This window comes from Vulpes vulpes, chromosome 15 (assembly GCF_048418805.1).
Source record: "Vulpes vulpes isolate BD-2025 chromosome 15, VulVul3, whole genome shotgun sequence".
NCBI lineage: Eukaryota > Metazoa > Chordata > Mammalia > Carnivora > Canidae > Vulpes > Vulpes vulpes.
In genome coordinates, this window is record NC_132794.1 from 1527629 (window position 1) to 1544402 (window position 16774).

Consider the following 16774-nt stretch of genomic DNA (forward strand, 5'->3'; position numbering starts at 1 on the left):
GCCGCACGGGGCTTCCAGGCGCAGGAGCCCCAGGCTGCAGGCTGGTTCTCCCAGGGCCCCTGGGGTCGCAGAGGCAGGCGTTCCGAGGGCGGGGCCGGGGCCCCAGGGGGGTGGTGCTGCCCATGTGGCCCGAGCCCCGCGGGCCGTGGGTCAGAGGGCGCCCTGTCCGCCCTGAGGAACCAGAGCAAGGCCCTGAACGCCAGGCCTCAGCCTCCCCAGCGCCCAGCTCAGGCCTGGCACCCGGGAGGCGCTCCGGTCCTCGTGCCCGGTTCACTGGGGACCCAGGCGTGGGACGGCCGCAGCCCTGACCCAGAGCGTGTGCACCCTGTGTGTGCTGTGCGCGTGCTGTGCGTGTGCTGGGCAGGGGTCCCGGGGTCCCCGGCAGGGCCCTAACCCCTCGGGCCTCCTCTCCTGCGGCAAGGCCGTGGGGGGCGTGGCCTGCACCCACGCAGCATGGCCGGGCCTCCCAGCTCTGCACCTGCCGGCAGCCAGCCCAGGGTCCAAGGCGGTCGCTGAGCCCCCCTCCCTCCCCAGGACATGCTGCGCCACAGCGCCCTGCTGCTCACCCTGGAGGGTCTGCTCTTCTTCTGGGCTGGTGAGTCCCGCGTGGGCAGCTCCGCACGACACAGCCCACCACGTCCTGGGGCGGGGAGAGCAGACCTGCCCCCTGTCCTGCCCCCCAGGGCAGCTCTGCCCCAACCCGGGCCTCCTGGGGACCCTCCTTCTCCACCACCCCGTGTGTGGGGCTTCCCTGCCCCCATCCATCAGCATCGCCGCGTAGGGTCGGCCCGCGTCGGGCCACCTCTCACAGAGCCGCCTCCTCCTGCCGCCAGCGTCCTGCCAGGAGTGCACCAAGTACAAAGTGAGCACGTGCCGGGACTGTGTGGAGTCGGGGCCCGGCTGCGCCTGGTGCCAGAAGCTGGTAAGAGCCGCCCCCCCCCCCCCCCCCCCCGGGACCTCGCGCCCGTCCTGCCCGTCCCGCGTTCCCGTCCCCGTTCCTGTCCCCGCGCCCTCCCTCTGCCTCTGGAGCTGGGCACCAGGAGGGCCACCACTCTGTTTCCGGGGGGGGCACGAGCAGCCTGGGGGCTGAGAGACAGACAGACAGACAGACTCGGCCCCACCCCAGGGCAGCCTGGGGCCACCCGGCCGTGTGCCCCCTGCCCAGGCAGGAGCCCTGAGCAGGGACCACAGGACGTGAGGAGGTTGTCAGGAAGTGAGAGCACGGGGACGAGGTGTGGGAGGCTCCGCACGGGACCTTTGTGCTTCTCACGCAGCGGCCGTGACCCTCCTGTCCCGGCCCATCCAACTCCTGGAGAGAAGCCCCAGGCCCCCCCCACGGCCCCCTCACCCTGTGCCCCTGTCCCCACCGTGCCTTCCCGCCCTCGGGGTCCCTGAGGTTCTGACGCTGCAGGACGGGCCAGAGACGCATGCACGCACTGAGGGTAGACTGCAGACCTGAAGCCCCTTTGTCCCTCCTTACTTCAAGCATCTGTCTCAAGCCCAGGGCCCTGCCCCCCGCCCCGACACCCACCACACGCTCCTCCGGGACTGGACCGTGGCCACGGCACCTGCTCACGTCTGCACGCCCTATGCAAACGTTCCCAGCTGTGCCCATGATGCCCTCGATCGCGCTTGCCCTGGGCTGTGTGATGACCCAGGATCACACCCGGGAGCAGGTGTCCTGGCCCTTCAGTCCCCCGGAACCGGGAGCCCCTCAGCTCTGGGTCACGCACTCCCCCCCCACCCGGCACTTCCGAGGGGCTCAGAGCAGCGGCCACTAGGAGGCCCGGCGCTCGCTCTCCCTGGGTCCAGGGCGTGTGTTTGGGCAGGTGCCCCGCACGGGGCTCACGACGTGCCTCTGTCCCCACACTGGTGATGCTGGTGAGAGCCCCCAGCCGAGGGGCGTCGCCTCCACCGCCATGTCACCATTAGCTCTTTGCGGTTAATACGTGACTTGTGGGTGATGCACATGGCCAGGAGGCCTGCTTCTTGTGAAGCTTCACCCCCTGACATTAGCGCCCAGGGGCGGGGGGGGGGCACCCCAACCAGTCCGGCGAGGGCTGCACCGTGGGGGCGTCCAGCGCGTGCACTCCCCTGTGGCTCCTGGTGTAAGGAGGACTTCATCCACCTCCCCCGTCTCTGTCCAGCAGGCACACCTCCGCGTCCATTTTCTGAGCACTTTTTTCCTTTTCTTTTCTTTTTTTTACATTTTTTAAATTTAAGTTCAATTTGCCAACATATGATATATAAGACCCAGTGCTCACCCCATCGAGTAGTGACATGCCCCAGGCCCAGAATCGTCCTCGCCCCCGCCGGGGAATCTGGCGGTTCTCCGCAGGCTCCGGCCTCCCTTTCAGGAGAAGCCGGGCTCTGGCCCCCGCGACACGTTTCCTCCTTTTCTCGGTCCCGCCCGACGCGGCAGGGGCTTCGGAGCGGCCGGCCCACGCCCTGGCCACAAGCACCTACAAGGAAGTGGGGTGCCGGGTGTGGTCTCCCCCCTTGGACACGGTGTGGCCGCAGCCCCGGGGGTGAAACGTCCCCGGCAGGTTGGAGTTCCCCATTCCCCGCGACAGAGCTCGTTAGATTCCTTGGAAATAGGGTGAGGCTCGTTAGCTTCCACGCGAATGCGGGCTGCAGCGTAGGCCTTTGTTCCCGGGGGGCTCGCTTTGTTCCTCGGGTCCTGCGAGCAGTGACAGAGGTCCCCGGGGAGACGGGCGGCTCGGGAAGTGCCCACCCTCCGGGCGCCGCGGTGGGCCGCACCTAACCAGCCTCCGGCATAGCCCCCTGCCCCTTCCTGGACCCCCCTGAGAAAGGGGGCAGAGACATGTCCGGGTCCCTGAGCGTGCCCTTCCTTGGCCTGGCGTCAGGATCCACGGAAGAGGGCCCCTGCTCCCGCCCCGTCCTCTCAGAGCCCAGGGGCCTTTATGAGGACGCTGCCCCAATCCAGGACCCCGCCTGCCTCTCCCAACAGCCCAGGGCTTGGCCCAGAGGTCGGCCTGTGTGCTGGCGCCCCCGGGGTGGCACCTGCCTCCTCTCGGGAGGGCACCTCTGCTACTAAAGGCCCAGCCACCCCGGTCACTTCTGGCCAGGTGCCCCGGCAGGGGCAGCCGGGCCTGGACACCTTGGTCCTTCCATCATCTGGGGTGACCCACAGCCTCAGGGAGAGGCCGTCAGAGGGCGGGTGTCCTCCTCCCACCCAGCTGCCCGACCTCCCACCCCCACCCCTCCCCACCCGGACACCTGTCCCCAATCCCAGGTGCGACAGAGGAGGGGCCGCCTCCTCGAGTGACCCCAAGGGCCGCTCTCGTGCAGCACCCACAGTGCAGCCCCCACCCTGCCTCTGCCCTACTCTTGACCCCTGACCCCCCCCACCCCCCAGAACTTCACTGGGCTAGGGGAGCCCGACTCCATTCGCTGTGACACCCGAGAGCAGCTGCTGCTGAAAGGATGTGCGGCTGATGACATCATGGACCCTCAGAGCCTGGCCGAGATCCAGGAGGACAAGAAGGGCGGCCGGCAGCAGCTGTCCCCGCAGAAAGTGACGCTCTACCTGAGACCAGGTAGGCTTGGCCTCGGCCGGGGTCAGTGGCATCTGCGTGTTGGTGGCTCTGGGTGCCAGGGCTGGGTGATAGTCCAGGCGTCCGGTGGCCAGGTCGGGCAGCAAGGCAGGCGAGCCCCGGAGACCTAGAGACTGTTGGACACTCGGCCAAGGGAGCGTGGCCCCTGCCCTCCGCCTGCGGGAGGACCCCCCACGCCCACCATCGGCGGCTCTGTGCCTTAGCTCTGTGTCCTTTCCAAAGGGGAGGAGGAACTCTTCTAGCCTCGTCTCACACCGTCAGGGGCTCTTGGCGGAGTAAAAGCCCTGATGAGTCCTGTAGGCAGGGAGCCTGAGCGACGTCGGAGTCATTGTTGCTCAGACTGACTTGACAGCAGAGCCCCGTCAGTGCTCCAGGAGGAGTCCTTGGGGGAGGCGGGCCTGGTGGGAGGAGCAGGACCACGGGGCGGACTGGCCAGGGTGGGGCTGGGTGAGCACTGCCCCCCTGGTGCACCCGGCAGGCGGCACAGACGGAGAGACGACCAGGCCCCCTCCCTCCATCGTTCACCCTCCCGTCACGTGTTTGCTGAGCACCTGCTACGCTGAGGCTGGGACAGGGGCCTGCATCCGGCTGGGGGGAGCCGGGTGCCGGGGATGGAGCAGGGCTGGTGCGGGCAGCCAGGTGCCCGTGCACGGCAACAGTGCTCCCTGAACGAGGACTCGGTGGTATGAGTAGGTCCGGAAGGTTCCGTCTCCTAGTTCGAGTGTAGCCAGGAGCCCGGTGTCGTGTCCACAGGCCTCGGAGGAGGGGGCGGTGATGAGACCTCGGGGCCCGCGGAGGGCAGGTCGGGGCCTGGGAGATGCCTTCACGCTCGCCCCGTCTGCCCGCAGGTCAGGCGGCTGCCTTCAATGTGACCTTCCGGCGGGCCAAGGGCTACCCCATCGACCTGTACTACCTGATGGATCTGTCCTACTCCATGCTGGACGACCTCATCAACGTCAAGAAGCTGGGGGGCGACCTGCTGCGGGCGCTCAACGAAATCACCGAGTCCGGCCGCATCGGTGAGGCAACCCTTGGGTCCCAGGCGGGCCTGCCGCTCATGCGCCTCCCAGAGCCACGCAGGGCAGGGCGGTGGGGTGGGGGGTGCTGCCTGGGTCACCCCCCGGCCATACCTGGCTACCCCCAGCCACTGCCAGCCACCCCTGGGTCACCCCCGGCCACCACTGGGTCATCCCCCAGACACCCCTGGGCCACCTCCAGCCACCCCTCATCCACCCCCAACCCCCCAGCCCCTCCAGGCCACCCCAGCCTCCCCAGCCACCACCCCCCGACACTGCCATGCAGCCCTCCGCTTCCTCCCTGCTCCGTCCTTCTCCTTCCGTCGTGTCTCAAACACGAAGCCGTACGTTGCTCTTTATTAAAAATTAGAGAACCGCCCCTCCCCCCCGCAGTGTGTGACCTGCACGGTGTCCGCCCGAAGTGCAGCAAACCTGCACGGCCCGAGTGCCGGCGGGGCCTTGGTGCTGACACCCACGGGCACATTCCGCCCCCCCCCGCCCCCACACATCCGGGCACCCGCACGTGAGGCCAAGGGGACACCTGCCTTTCCCCCCTGTGTCTGCCCGGCCGCTGTCTCCGTGTGCAGGGCCGCACGCCCAGGCCCACGCTGCATGCGCACACGTGCATGCTCACACACACGTGTGCCGTCACACTCATGCACGTGGGCACGTGCGGACCCCACACCCGCCCTGGTGGGCAGCAGGGAAACCGAGGCTCGCCGCAGTGTGCCCCCCGCCCCCGCGCTCATCCTGCCCCCCCTCAGGCTTCGGGTCTTTCGTGGACAAGACGGTGCTCCCCTTCGTCAACACGCACCCCGAGAAGCTGAAGAACCCGTGCCCCAACAAGGAGAAGGAGTGCCAGGCGCCGTTCGCCTTCAGACACGTGCTGAAGCTCACGAACAACTCCAACCAGTTCCAGACGGAGGTCGGGAAGCAGCTGATCTCGGGGAACCTGGACGCGCCCGAGGGCGGGCTGGATGCCATGATGCAGGTCGCCGCGTGCCCGGTGAGGTCCCCCCGCCCTGGGGTCCTGAGCTGGCCCGCTCCGCCCCGCCCCCTGCCCCGCACCCCGCGGCCTGGGCCTCGGGGCCCCGTGGGGCCTGCCACTCAGCCCCCGCCCCCTGCTCTCCCACCGGCACCCAGCAAACCCGGAGGCGCCTCAACCTACGCGAATGGCCTAGGGGGGCCGACAGAGTGGTGTGATCCCCCCGCAGCTCCCGGACGGCGTCCCCCCCGCTGCTGGGCCCCCAGGGCAGGGGGCGTCCCCGTGCCCACCCCCTGCCCCCTCGCTGGCCTGGCGGTGCTGGCAGGTCCCCTCCACCCGCTGCATTGGGGCCTGTCAGGCTACGGATGACAGCCTGGGTTTTCTTTTTTCTTTTTTTTTAAATGATTTTATTTATTTACTCGTGAGAGACAGAGAGAGAGAGAGGCAGAGACACAGGCAGAGGGAGAAGCAGGCTCCATGCGGGGAGCCCGACACAGAACTCGATCCCGGGACCCCAGGGTCACGCCCTGGGCCAAAAGCGCTGCTAAACTGCTGAGCCCCCCGGGCTGCCCAGGTTTTCTGTTTTTTTTTTTTTTTTTAATTTTTATTTATTTATGATAGTCACAGAGAGATAGAGAGAGAGGCAGAGACATAGGCAGAGGGAGAAGCAAGCTCCATGCACCGGGAGCCCGATGTGGGATTCGATCCCAGGTCTCCAGGATCACGCCCTGGGCCAAAGGCAGGCGCCAAACCGCTGCGCCACCCAGGGATCCTGGTTTTCTGTTTTTTAAGATTTATTTATTTATTGGAGAGAGAGAGGGAGAGAGCTCAGAGGTAGAGAGAGAATCTCAAGCAGAACATGGTCCCTATGGGGGGGCTCCATCCCATGACCCCGAGATCACGACCTGAGCTGACACCAAGAGTCGGATGCTTAACTGACTGAACCCCACAGGTGCCCCCACTTTTTATATTATTATTTATTTTCATTTTTTATGGCACCGTGTTTTAAACCTTCAGAGACCAGGTTCCAATCCCCCCGTGTGCAGGTCCCCGGGCACATCGTACCACCTCTCTGTCCATGGCACACGTGTTGCTAGCGTCCCCTGGTCACCTGTGTCCCCTTGCGAGCCCCTCGGTTTCTCTCACCTTTTGTGCCTTCCGGGTTTCCACATGGCAGTGGCCATGCCTGTGAGTCGGCTCCTTCCGTTCCCGGGGACGTTTCCTTAGGATCAGTCCCTGGCCCGAATGGCCACAGAGGGTCTATGCTTCATCTCAAGCCCCCAGCATCCGGCCCGTGTGCACAGGCGGCCCTCGAGCAGCCACAGCGTGGACCCCGCATCCCAGCCGGGGTCCTGGAGGAGCCAGGGGCACGGGGACGGCCCGGGCCTTGGGGCGGCCCCCCAGGCCCTACCCGCCGAGGCCCCTAACCTGGCGTCTTCTCAGGAGCAAATCGGCTGGCGCAACGTCACTCGGCTGCTGGTGTTCGCCACGGACGACGGCTTCCACTTTGCGGGCGACGGGAAGCTGGGTGCCATCCTGACCCCCAATGACGGCCGCTGCCACCTGGAGGACAACATGTACAAGAGGAGCAATGAATTTGTGCGTGGCGCCCCGCGTCCTGGGAGGGAGCAGACCGTGCGGGCCCCGGGAGGGGTGGCCGGGGCTCTGCCCCAGGGGAGCAGGGAGGTGGCAGCCCAGGGAGCCCAGGGGCCTGGGCCCTCCGTCCAGGGGCAGGCAGTGTCCTCGGGCCTGGAGGGGTCAGCGCCCGGCACAGGAGCTCGCCTCCGCCTGCGGCCCACCGCCGCGGCCCTGGTGGAGCAGCCCTGGGCTCCGTCCCTGACCCCGGCCGTCTGACCGGGCCTCTCCCCCCAGGACTACCCGTCGGTGGGCCAGCTGGCACACAAACTGGCCGAAAGCAACATCCAGCCCATCTTCGCGGTGACCAAGAGAATGGTGACGACCTATGAGGTGGGTGGAGCCGGGGTGCCGGCGGCAGGGTGGGCCGTGGGCAGGTCGGTGGCTGCGTACCCGCGGCGTGGACATGGGCCAAGCTCCGGAGGCGGGCACGGGCCCGGGGGCGCCCCTGCGGTGGGGGCTCTGACGGGAAGGAGGAAGGACGTCCCGGGGGGGAGCCGTGGCTAGCCTCCGTGTTCCCCTGAGCGCGACGACGCGGCCAAGCCCTGCACACCCCGCTCTCGGCCCGCGGGTTCGCGCGTGGGGACCCAGGCGCTCCATGGGCGTCGGGTGCCCAGGGCCAAGCGCCCGAGGCGCCCCGCCTGCCCGCAGGAGCCCGCGCCCTCGCTGACTGCGCTTCCTTCTCGGCTTCGGGAACCCAGTGTGCCCTGACTTCACGGAATCGCTGTTCCTGTTCCTTCCCCCAGGGCGCGGGGATCCTCCTGGCCTCGGCCGTGCTTCCTGCCCCGTGGGGCACTGCCTCGTGAGCCGGGTTGGGGTGGAGCGGGGCGGCCTCTTCGGCCCGGAAGGCTGCAGGGGCACCTGCTGGCCCCCCCCAGTCCTGCTTTCTGCCGTGGGGGGCCTGCTGCCGCTTGGGGGGGGTGCAGAGGGGTGCTCTGCAGGTGCCAATGCCCAGGGCAGCTCCTGCTCGCTGTTTTCCAGACTCCAAAAGAGGACAGGACCCTGCAGGAGGCACAGGGGAGGGGCCACAGCAGGGGGGGTGGCGGTAGCTTGCCGAACCAGGGGCCGGTGGCTCCGTGCAGGGCTGATGACCCAGTGCCACCACCTGCTCTGGCTGCGAGCATGGGCGGGTCAGGGTTGGCAGCCATGCTCCGGGGCACAGCGGGTCCCCGGGACGGTGCATTGCTGCAGGGGAAGCTGAAGCAGGAGCCTTGAACCCTAAACCTGCACTAGAGGGACCTTCCCTAGGCAGATCCTACCCTTCCTGAGCCTCCTTCCTGGGGCTCCTGTGTGAGGGGCATCGAGGTGACCCAGAGCCTGCAAGGAGAGCACTTGCGGGACCATCCTTGGGGTCCCCACATGGTGGGGAGAGCAGGTCGGAGGGGCAGGGCGGAGAAGAGCCCAGCTTCCCAGAGCCATGATGGGGTCCTTCACCCAGGGTGGAGGGGAGAGGGTGGTGGAGGCCAGGGGGGTTGGCGCTGGGCTGTGACGGTCCCTGGGAGGCCCGTGGAGGTACCTGGACTCCATCTGGGAAGTCACAGGGGGCGCTTTGTGGCAGAGAAGTGACCCAGCCATCAGTCCTGTGAAAGACCGAGTGAGGGGAATGCGGGGGCACCAAGGTGTCCTGGAGGCTGGCCGCAGGCTGCCCACACACAGGGCCGCGGGACCAGCCGCCCGCCAGCCAGTTGTCCCCTGCCTGCCTGACGCAGCCGTCCTGAACATTCAGTCACACCAGCATGTTAAAATGCTCAAAACTCATCCCTCCCCGACGGCGTCGGCCCATCTTATGGCTCGGGGCCCTTGGCTGGACCTGACGTAGCCACATGCTGGGGGCGCTGGGGGCCAGGCACGTCGCTCCCCAGCTCACGGCCAGGGGCGCCCGCGGCTTGGGGCCGCCTGAGGAGGAGCGTGTGCGGCAGGGAAGTCCTGAGTCGCTGACCACACGCGGGCCCTGAGATACCTGCCGCGGGGCGGCCTGGGCCGGTTCCCGAGCAAGAAGGAAACCCCCTGGGCTGTTAGGGAAGCGGCGGACGCTGTGGCTTCGGTGGCCCGGGTGCCAGCTGAGTCGGGTCTGGTCTCCTCGCCCAACAGAAGCTCACCGAGGTCATCCCCAAGTCAGCGGTCGGGGAGCTGTCGGACGATTCCAGCAACGTGGTCCAGCTCATCAAGAACGCCTACAACGTGAGTGCTGGGGCCCGGCCGGGGCCCCCTGCGGTCCACAGGGGCGGGTCTGCGGAGAGGGGCCCCGCTCTCTGGTGTGCCTCCTGCACACCGGGGCCTGGCTCTCCCCTGGGGTGGTGGGGCCCGGGCCGCACCCGACCCTCGCCTCGGCCGCCCGCGGAGCAGGAGCACCAGCCTCCCGTGCACCGCGGAGAGCGCTCGAGATGGGCCGTGCCCTCGGGTTCACCTAGAGCCCCGTGGAGGGCGTCCTGTGCGCCCCAGACCCCCGAGGCAGGCCCTCCTGGGTGTCTGTCGTCACGGCCACGACACCGGCACGCCCGTTCGCCTCTGACTTGGTCTCTTGGTCTCTTGGTGACTTGGTCACCTTGGTCCTTCTGTCTTGGTCTCTGCCTTGGTCTCTCCCTCTCTCTCTGTCTCTCCCTCTGTTTATCTCTCCCTCTCTATCTCTCCCTCCGTCTCTTCCTCTGTCTCTGTCTCTCCCTCTCTGTCTCTCTGTCTCTGTCTCTCCCTCTCTGTCTCTTTGTCTCTGTCTCTCTCCCTCTCTATCTCTCTATCTCTCCCTCCCTCTCTCCCTTTGTCTCTGTCTCTCTGTCTTTCCCTCTCTGTCTCTGTTTCTTCCTCTCTCTCTGTCTCTGTCTCTCCCTCTCTCTCTGCCTCTCTCTCTCCCTCTCTATCTCTCCCTCCCTTTCTCCCTCTGTCTCTGTCTCTCCATCTGTCTCTCCCTCTCTCTCTCTCTCTGCCTCTGTCTCTCCCTCTCTATCTCTCCCTCTGTCTCTCCGTCTGTCTCTGTCTCTCTCTGTCTCTCCCTCTCTCTCTCTCTCTGCCTCTGTCTCTCCCTCTCTATCTCTCCCTCCATCTCTCCCTCTGTCTCTGTCTCTCCCTCTCTGTCTCTGTCCCTCTCTCGTCCCCACACGCAGTTTCTCCAGCCCCGGCCCACTCCAGGCACTGGGCATGTGGTGGTGGGTGGGACGGTCGGGCTCCCATCGGTCCCTTCGCTGGCCTGTCCCGGGGGCTGTGCCGCGGCCCGCAGGGGGCACAGGACCTGCCGCCTCCCCAGCTCTGCGTGGCGGGTGGCCGGGGGAGGGAGGCCGGCACCCCGGGGCGGCCGGGAGGGGCGGGGACGGCGGGAGGAAGGCCCTGACCCGAGCCGCTCTGCCCGCAGAAACTGTCCTCCAGGGTCTTCCTGGACCACAGCCTGGCCCCCAGCACCCTCAAGGTCACCTATGACTCCTTCTGCAGTAACGGGGTGTCGCAGGTGGACCAGCCCAGAGGGGACTGCGACGGTGTCCAGATCAACGTCCCGGTGAGACTCTGTCCCAACCTTCCGGAAGGTTCTCTCCCGGGGACGAGCCGCGGCCAGGGGCCGGCGTCGGCCGCCCATCCAGGCCCCGGTCCACTCCGTCCAAGGTGGCCAGCTGCAGCCTCTGTGAGGTTGTGGGTCAGGCGTCAGGAGCCAAGCAGGTGCCAGGCTGGCTCCCCCGGTGTAGACGGAGCGCGGAGGGGGAGGCGGCGCCCCCTGGAGGCGGTGCTGGGGCCGCGTCCCCACAAGGAAGGGGAGTCCTTCCCAGCCCTCCGCAGAACTGCTTTGGTCTCGTTTCCTGATTTTTGTGTTTGGGGTTTTTTTGTTTCTTTTTTAAGAAGTGTTTTATTTATCTATTTTTAAGTAGGCCCCACACCCAGGGTGGGGCTGGAACTCATGACCCTGAGATCGAGTCGGATGCTCCGCGGACAGAGCCAGCCGCGCACCCGTTTTGTTCTTTTGACAAACATATGAAAGCATGGCCCACGCAGATGATGAGACACAGGCGCGGAGTTATTCCCATCATATTTTGATTTCATTATAACCATAAAAATTAAATTTTTCCCTTTCACGGCTGTGAACTAATATTCAGCAAAATACTAGTTCTTTGCGTGGCAGTTTTTTTTGTTTTGTTTTGTTTTGTTTTTTTTGTTTGTTTTTTGCGTGGCAGTTTTAATTACGACCTTGGAATTCCTTCAAATATGTCCCTTGCTAAATGTTGCGTGTAAATTCTTACAGAAACAGCCCTCCCTCGCACTGGGCGACCCACACGGGAGTTTATTCAGTCTCACGACTGGCTGGTTGCGTCCTCCACGTTTTTTTTTTCTTTAAGATTTTATTTATTTATTCATGAGAGACAGAGAGAGGGAGAGGCAGAGACACAGGCAGAGGGAGAAGCAGGCTCCATGCACCGGGAGCCCGATGCGGGACTCGATCCCGGGGCTCCAGGATCACACCCTGGGCTGAAGGTGGTGCCAAACCATTGAGCCACCCAGGGGTCCCTGCGTCCTCCACGTTTTTCCCAATATTTCTGTCCTACCCGAATGTCCTCTGTAGCAATTCGTTGAAATCTCTGTGTTTCTGGCATCTTCACGAACCACATGCAAGGAGCAGCCCCTAAATCTCCTTTCTGACATATGGTTGTTAAAAATATTCCTGACGCGGCCCCCTGCCCCCCCCCCCCAGCCTAAGGCTGAGCCAGAGATGATGGGTGTGGGGAGCAGTGGGCTCGGGCCTGCCACCCCCACCTCCTGTGCCCCAAACTCTGGGGGTCCAGACGTCCTCCTCTCTGTTCCCACATCAGGTCCCGGATTAATGCCCAGGGTCTGGTGTTCTTCCCATCCCCGTGCTTCCGTCCACGCCCCCCCCCACCCCGGGGCCCAGGGCAGGCTCCTGGACAAACCCCCAGGTCCAGGCCGCAGGGCCAGGACGGGGGAGCAGGGTGCCCCGCTGCCCAGCCTCGCCTGAGCCCGGCTCTTCTCCACGACAGATCACCTTCCAGGTGAAGGTCACGGCCACGGAGTGCATCCAGGAGCAGTCGTTTATCATCCGGGCACTGGGCTTCACGGACACGGTGACCGTGCACGTCATCCCCCAGTGTGAGTGCCAGTGCCGGGACATGGGCCAGCACCGCGGCCTCTGCAGCGGCAAGGGCTCCCTGGAGTGTGGCATCTGCAGGTGAGGTGGTGCGGGCAGGTGCGCCGCGCGGCCAGGGGAGCCGGACAGAGGGGCAGCCAGCCCACGTCACCGTGGGAACCTGAGCCTGGCTGCTCCCGCCGCAGGTGTGAGGCTGGCTACATCGGGAAGAACTGCGAGTGCCTGACGCACGGCCGCAGCAGCCAGGAGCTGGAGGGCAGCTGTCGGAGGGACAACAGCTCTCTCATCTGCTCGGGGCTGGGGGACTGCCTCTGCGGGCAGTGCGTGTGCCACAGGAGCGACGTTCCCAACAAGAAGATCTTCGGGCGCTACTGCGAGTGTGACAATGTCAACTGCGAGCGCTATGACGGGCAGGTGTGCGGGGGTAAAGGTGAGCGTGGTGTGGCCAGAGGGACGGGTGAGTGAGGATGGGCAGATGGACAGGCAGACAGGGGGACAGGGAGATAGGGGTCAGGCGGACAGGGGGACAAGTGGACAGGGAGACGGGGGGGTCAGGCGGACAGGGGGACAGGTGCACAGGTGCACAGGCGGATGGGGGTAGGGGGTCAGGCGGACAGGGGGACAGGGGTCATGTGGACAGGCAGACAGGGGGATGGGGGACAAGTGGACAGGGGGACAGGGAGACGGGGCCAGGCAGATAGGGAGACGGGTCAGGCGGACAGGCGGACGGGGGAGAGCGGCGGGACTGGGCGCGGGCGGAGGGCGGGGCTGAGGCTGCCCGGCGCCCGCAGATCGGGGCTCCTGCGACTGCGGCAAGTGCAAGTGCGAGCCGGCCTACGAGGGCTCGGCGTGCCAGTGCGTGAAGTCCACCCAGGGCTGCCTGAGCACGGAGGGCATCGAGTGCAACGGGCGCGGCCGCTGTCGCTGCAACGTGTGCGAGTGCGACGGGGGCTACCAGCCGCCGCTGTGCGGGGACTGCCTGGGCTGCCCGTCGCCCTGTGGCCGGTACATGTGAGTGCCTGCCTCCACCCGCCCCCGCGCCTCCTCCAGGAGTACCTCCCCCTGCCCCCCCATGGCCCTCACCACGGAGCCCCGGCCCCCCCCGGCCCCCCCCCCCCCCCGGCCTGGCAGGCCTGTCCCCGCCTGTCCCCGGCGGGCCTGTCCCCGTGTGCTCACCCCGCGCCGGCCCCTCCGCAGCACCTGCGCCCAGTGCCTGAAGTTCAAGCAGGGCCCCTCGGGGAGGAACTGCAGCGTGGAGTGTGGGAACGTGGGCCTGCTGAGCAAACCCCCGGAGAAGGGGCGCAGGTGCAAGGAGCGGGATCTGGACGGCTGCTGGATCACCTACACGCTGCGGCAGCGGGCCGGCTGGGACAGCTATGAAATCCACGTGGACGACAGCCGGGGTGAGCCCAGGGACGCAGGCGTGGAGAGCGATGTGCGACGTGGCGGGAGCATGGGGTGGCGCGGGCGCAGCCTGCCCTTGGATGGAACCCCGGGATGGGACCAGGAGGAGCAGGGGAGACCCACAGGCCCCGGCAGGTGCTGTGTGGGGTCAGTCGGTGTTGAGGAGAACGCTGGGTCGGTGACAGTGACACATCCGGGGGCTGGGGCTTTGGGGGCTTCGGGGGCACAGATGCACGGTGGGATGGGTTTCGGGGCTCTGGACAAGCAGCACTCAGGGGCACGCAGGGCACACAGACTCTCAGCACTCCCCTTTCGCGCTCAGAGGGCTCAGGGCCTGGCAGCCCAGGAGGCCCAGCCCCCGGGGGAAGGCGCCCGGTGCAGGCAAGCCATTCCCTGGCCCTGCAGCCCTGGGACCTGCTCCCAGCTCCCCTCCCCACAGGGGGAACCCGGGAAGCCGGGGGTCTCAGGCCCTGTGTCGCCTGGAGCTCACAGCCTGTGTCTGGGGCTGCAGATCGTGGCCTGGCAGGGGGCAGGGGTTTGGCGGGGAGGCGGCCTTCGTGGGGCTCCTTCAATGGCAGATTGGGATTACGTCTGAGTTTGTGCAGCCTGGGCCATGTCGCTCAACCTCCGTAGGGCACAAAGGTCCTCCAGAAAGGCCAGGATGATGGAATGTCCAGGGGCAGGGGTTCAGGGACAGGGTGTCCAGGAGCGGGGTGTCCAGGGGTGGGGGGTCAGGGATAGAGGGGCAGGGGCAGGGTGTCCAAGGGCAGGTGGCAGGGTGTCTAGGTGCAGGGGGGCAGGTGTAGGAGGGCAGGGTCAGGGAGATAGGGACAAGAGGCAGATGCAGGAGGGCAGGGGCAAGGAGGCAGGGGCAGGAGGCAGGGGCGGGGGTGGCAGGGACAGGGAGTCAGGGGCAGGGAGTTAGGGGCAGGGTGTCCAGGGGCAGGGGGTTCAGGGGCAGGGGGTCCAGGGCTGGGGGGTCAGGGGCAGGGGGTCCAGGGGCAGGAGGTCCAGGGGCAGGGGGTCCAAGGCTAGGGGTGCAGGGGAGCAGGGGGGCAGGGGGGCAGGGTGTCTAGGTCCAGGGGGGCAGGTGCAGGAGGGCAGGTGCAGGGGGCAGGGGCAGGAGGCAGGGGCAGGGAGTCAGGGACAGGGGGCAGGGGGGCAGGTGCAGGAGGGCAGGGGCAGGGGCAGGAGGCAGGGGTGGGAAGGCAGGGACGGGGGCAGTGGGGCAGGGGCAGGGGCAGAGGGGCAGGGACAGGGGGCAGGGGCAGGAGGGCAGGGGCAGGGGGCAGGGGCGGGGAGGCAGGGACGGGGGCAGGGGCAAGGGGGCAGGGGCAAGGAGGCAGGGGCAGGGGCAGGTGTCCAGGGGCAGGTGAGTGAGGGCCCTGTCCCCCGGTCAGGGGCTGAGGGGTGGCACATCGCTGCCCAAGGCCCTGAAGGAGGAGGAGGAGGCGGGGGCGTGAGGACCCCACACGGGCGTCCCTGGGAAACTGTCACCGGTGGGTCATCATCCCCAAACTGGGCCCGAGGTGATGTTGGGGCGTCGGGCACCCCGTCCTACCAAGGGTTACCTCAAGGGAGCTCTGGTGAGCAGGCCGCTGCCGTCCCAGCCGGGGCAGCCGCGTCGGGAGGCTCGGGGCTGGTTCCGGCTATGCCGTGGCTCCCGGCATCTGGGGCGCCCGTTGCTCTCCGTGTGAACCAGGGGGGTCTACGCCTCACCGGGTCCCGGGGCCCGGATGGTGAGCACGGAGGTGGGACAGCCCTGTGCACTGGGCGCTGGGCCGTGACCTGGGGCAGAGCACACCTGGGGCCAGGTGAGCGGGGGTGGGTGGGGGGCAGCCTGACACTCCTGTGTGCACTTCCTCCTTGCCCCAGAGTGTGTGGGGGGCCCCCAAGTCGCCCCCATCGTGGGCGGCACCGTGACGGGAGTTGTGCTCATCGGCATCCTCCTGCTGGCCATCTGGAAGGCTCTGACCCACCTGAGTGACCTCCGTGAGTTCAAGCGATTCGAGAAGGAGAAGCTCAAGTCCCAGTGGAACAACGTGAGTGGCTGTCCCCGGGGGGGGGGGGGGGGGGGGGGTGGCGGCAGGGGGTACCGTCCAGCCGTTTGCCCCGTCCTTTGCCCAGGGAAGGCCACCCCCGCTCCTGGATGCTCCTCCCCCCGCTGACGAGCCGCACCGCCTTTCCCACAGGACAACCCCCTTTTCAAGAGCGCCACCACCACAGTCATGAACCCCAGGTTTGCTGAGAGTTAGGGCGCTCGGCGGAGACGGCGCTGGCTGAGCCCGTCGGGTGGAAGCCCCCGAACCACGTCTCCCCGTCAGGCTCCTCCAGGGACGTGGCTTACCGCGCTCCTCGATGTCACCCACCAACGGATTAATACACGTGCTCAAGTAATAGATCCGGTCAGGCGGCGACACGGGCCGTCGGAGGGACAGCCTCCCGCTGCGGGCGTGTCCCACCTCGTGGGCGAGACCTGGAGGGGCTGCTCGGGTCTTACGAGGGTAGGCGCGTTTTCCTCTAAAACTTAGTGGCGATCTCATTGAAGCGGCACAAATTTATTTATATTTGAACTTATCGGGGTATTAAATCACATCCCATTGGTTATATTGTTTCCCCCATGACGTGTATCAAATAAATTAATAAAATTTCAGTGGCGGCTGTCTCTGCTCCCTCGAGGGTCCCTGCGGACCGCGGGCCGGGGCACGAGCGCCTCCTCTTGTGTTTGTCCTTCCTGCCCTGTCGGCCCGACGTCCACGGCGCTCCCTGCCCCCGTCCCTGCCCCACGTCCTAAGCAGCTTTCAGAAGTCACGCGAGGCAGCGTCCCCGAAGGGGCCGTCTGCGGAGCGCGGGGACGGGCACCTGGCAGGGTTCTAAAGTTAGTTTGTCGCCGGTGAGCTGGGTGACAGCCCGCCCTCGGTGTTCCGGTCCACGTTGGCGTCCAGGGTGACGACCAGGACACGTGAGTGCCCCCAGCGGGCCCGGGGCCGTGGGCTCGGTGTGGGCTGGGGCCGGGGGGAGCCCGGCAGGCTGTGGAGGGCCCGTGGTCCCCTGGGGCAGGGCCACGTTCCTGTCCTGT

At 66.7% G+C, this 16774-nt stretch overlaps 1 protein-coding gene across 9 annotated transcripts in view; it reads left to right on the top strand.

Moving 5' to 3' along the window:
* The window catches only part of ITGB2 (integrin subunit beta 2), a 33175-nt gene extending 16827 nt beyond the window's left edge, over nt 1-16348 (top strand). For all 9 annotated transcript variants that reach the window (XM_072738959.1, XM_072738957.1, XM_072738961.1 and 6 more), the window contains 15 exons: nt 535-595; nt 834-922; nt 3380-3560; nt 4427-4597; nt 5359-5600; nt 7023-7178; nt 7452-7547; nt 9306-9395; nt 10558-10698; nt 12185-12372; nt 12477-12721; nt 13083-13302; nt 13489-13694; nt 15571-15737; nt 15888-16348. In XM_072738959.1, the coding sequence (XP_072595060.1) occupies nt 538-595; nt 834-922; nt 3380-3560; nt 4427-4597; nt 5359-5600; nt 7023-7178; nt 7452-7547; nt 9306-9395; nt 10558-10698; nt 12185-12372; nt 12477-12721; nt 13083-13302; nt 13489-13694; nt 15571-15737; nt 15888-15950 (2313 nt within the window). In that variant the 5' untranslated portion in view covers nt 535-537 and the 3' untranslated portion in view covers nt 15951-16348. The remainder of the gene's footprint in view (nt 1-534; nt 596-833; nt 923-3379; nt 3561-4426; nt 4598-5358; nt 5601-7022; nt 7179-7451; nt 7548-9305; nt 9396-10557; nt 10699-12184; nt 12373-12476; nt 12722-13082; nt 13303-13488; nt 13695-15570; nt 15738-15887) is intronic.
* Nucleotides 16349-16774: the final 426 nt, after the last annotated feature.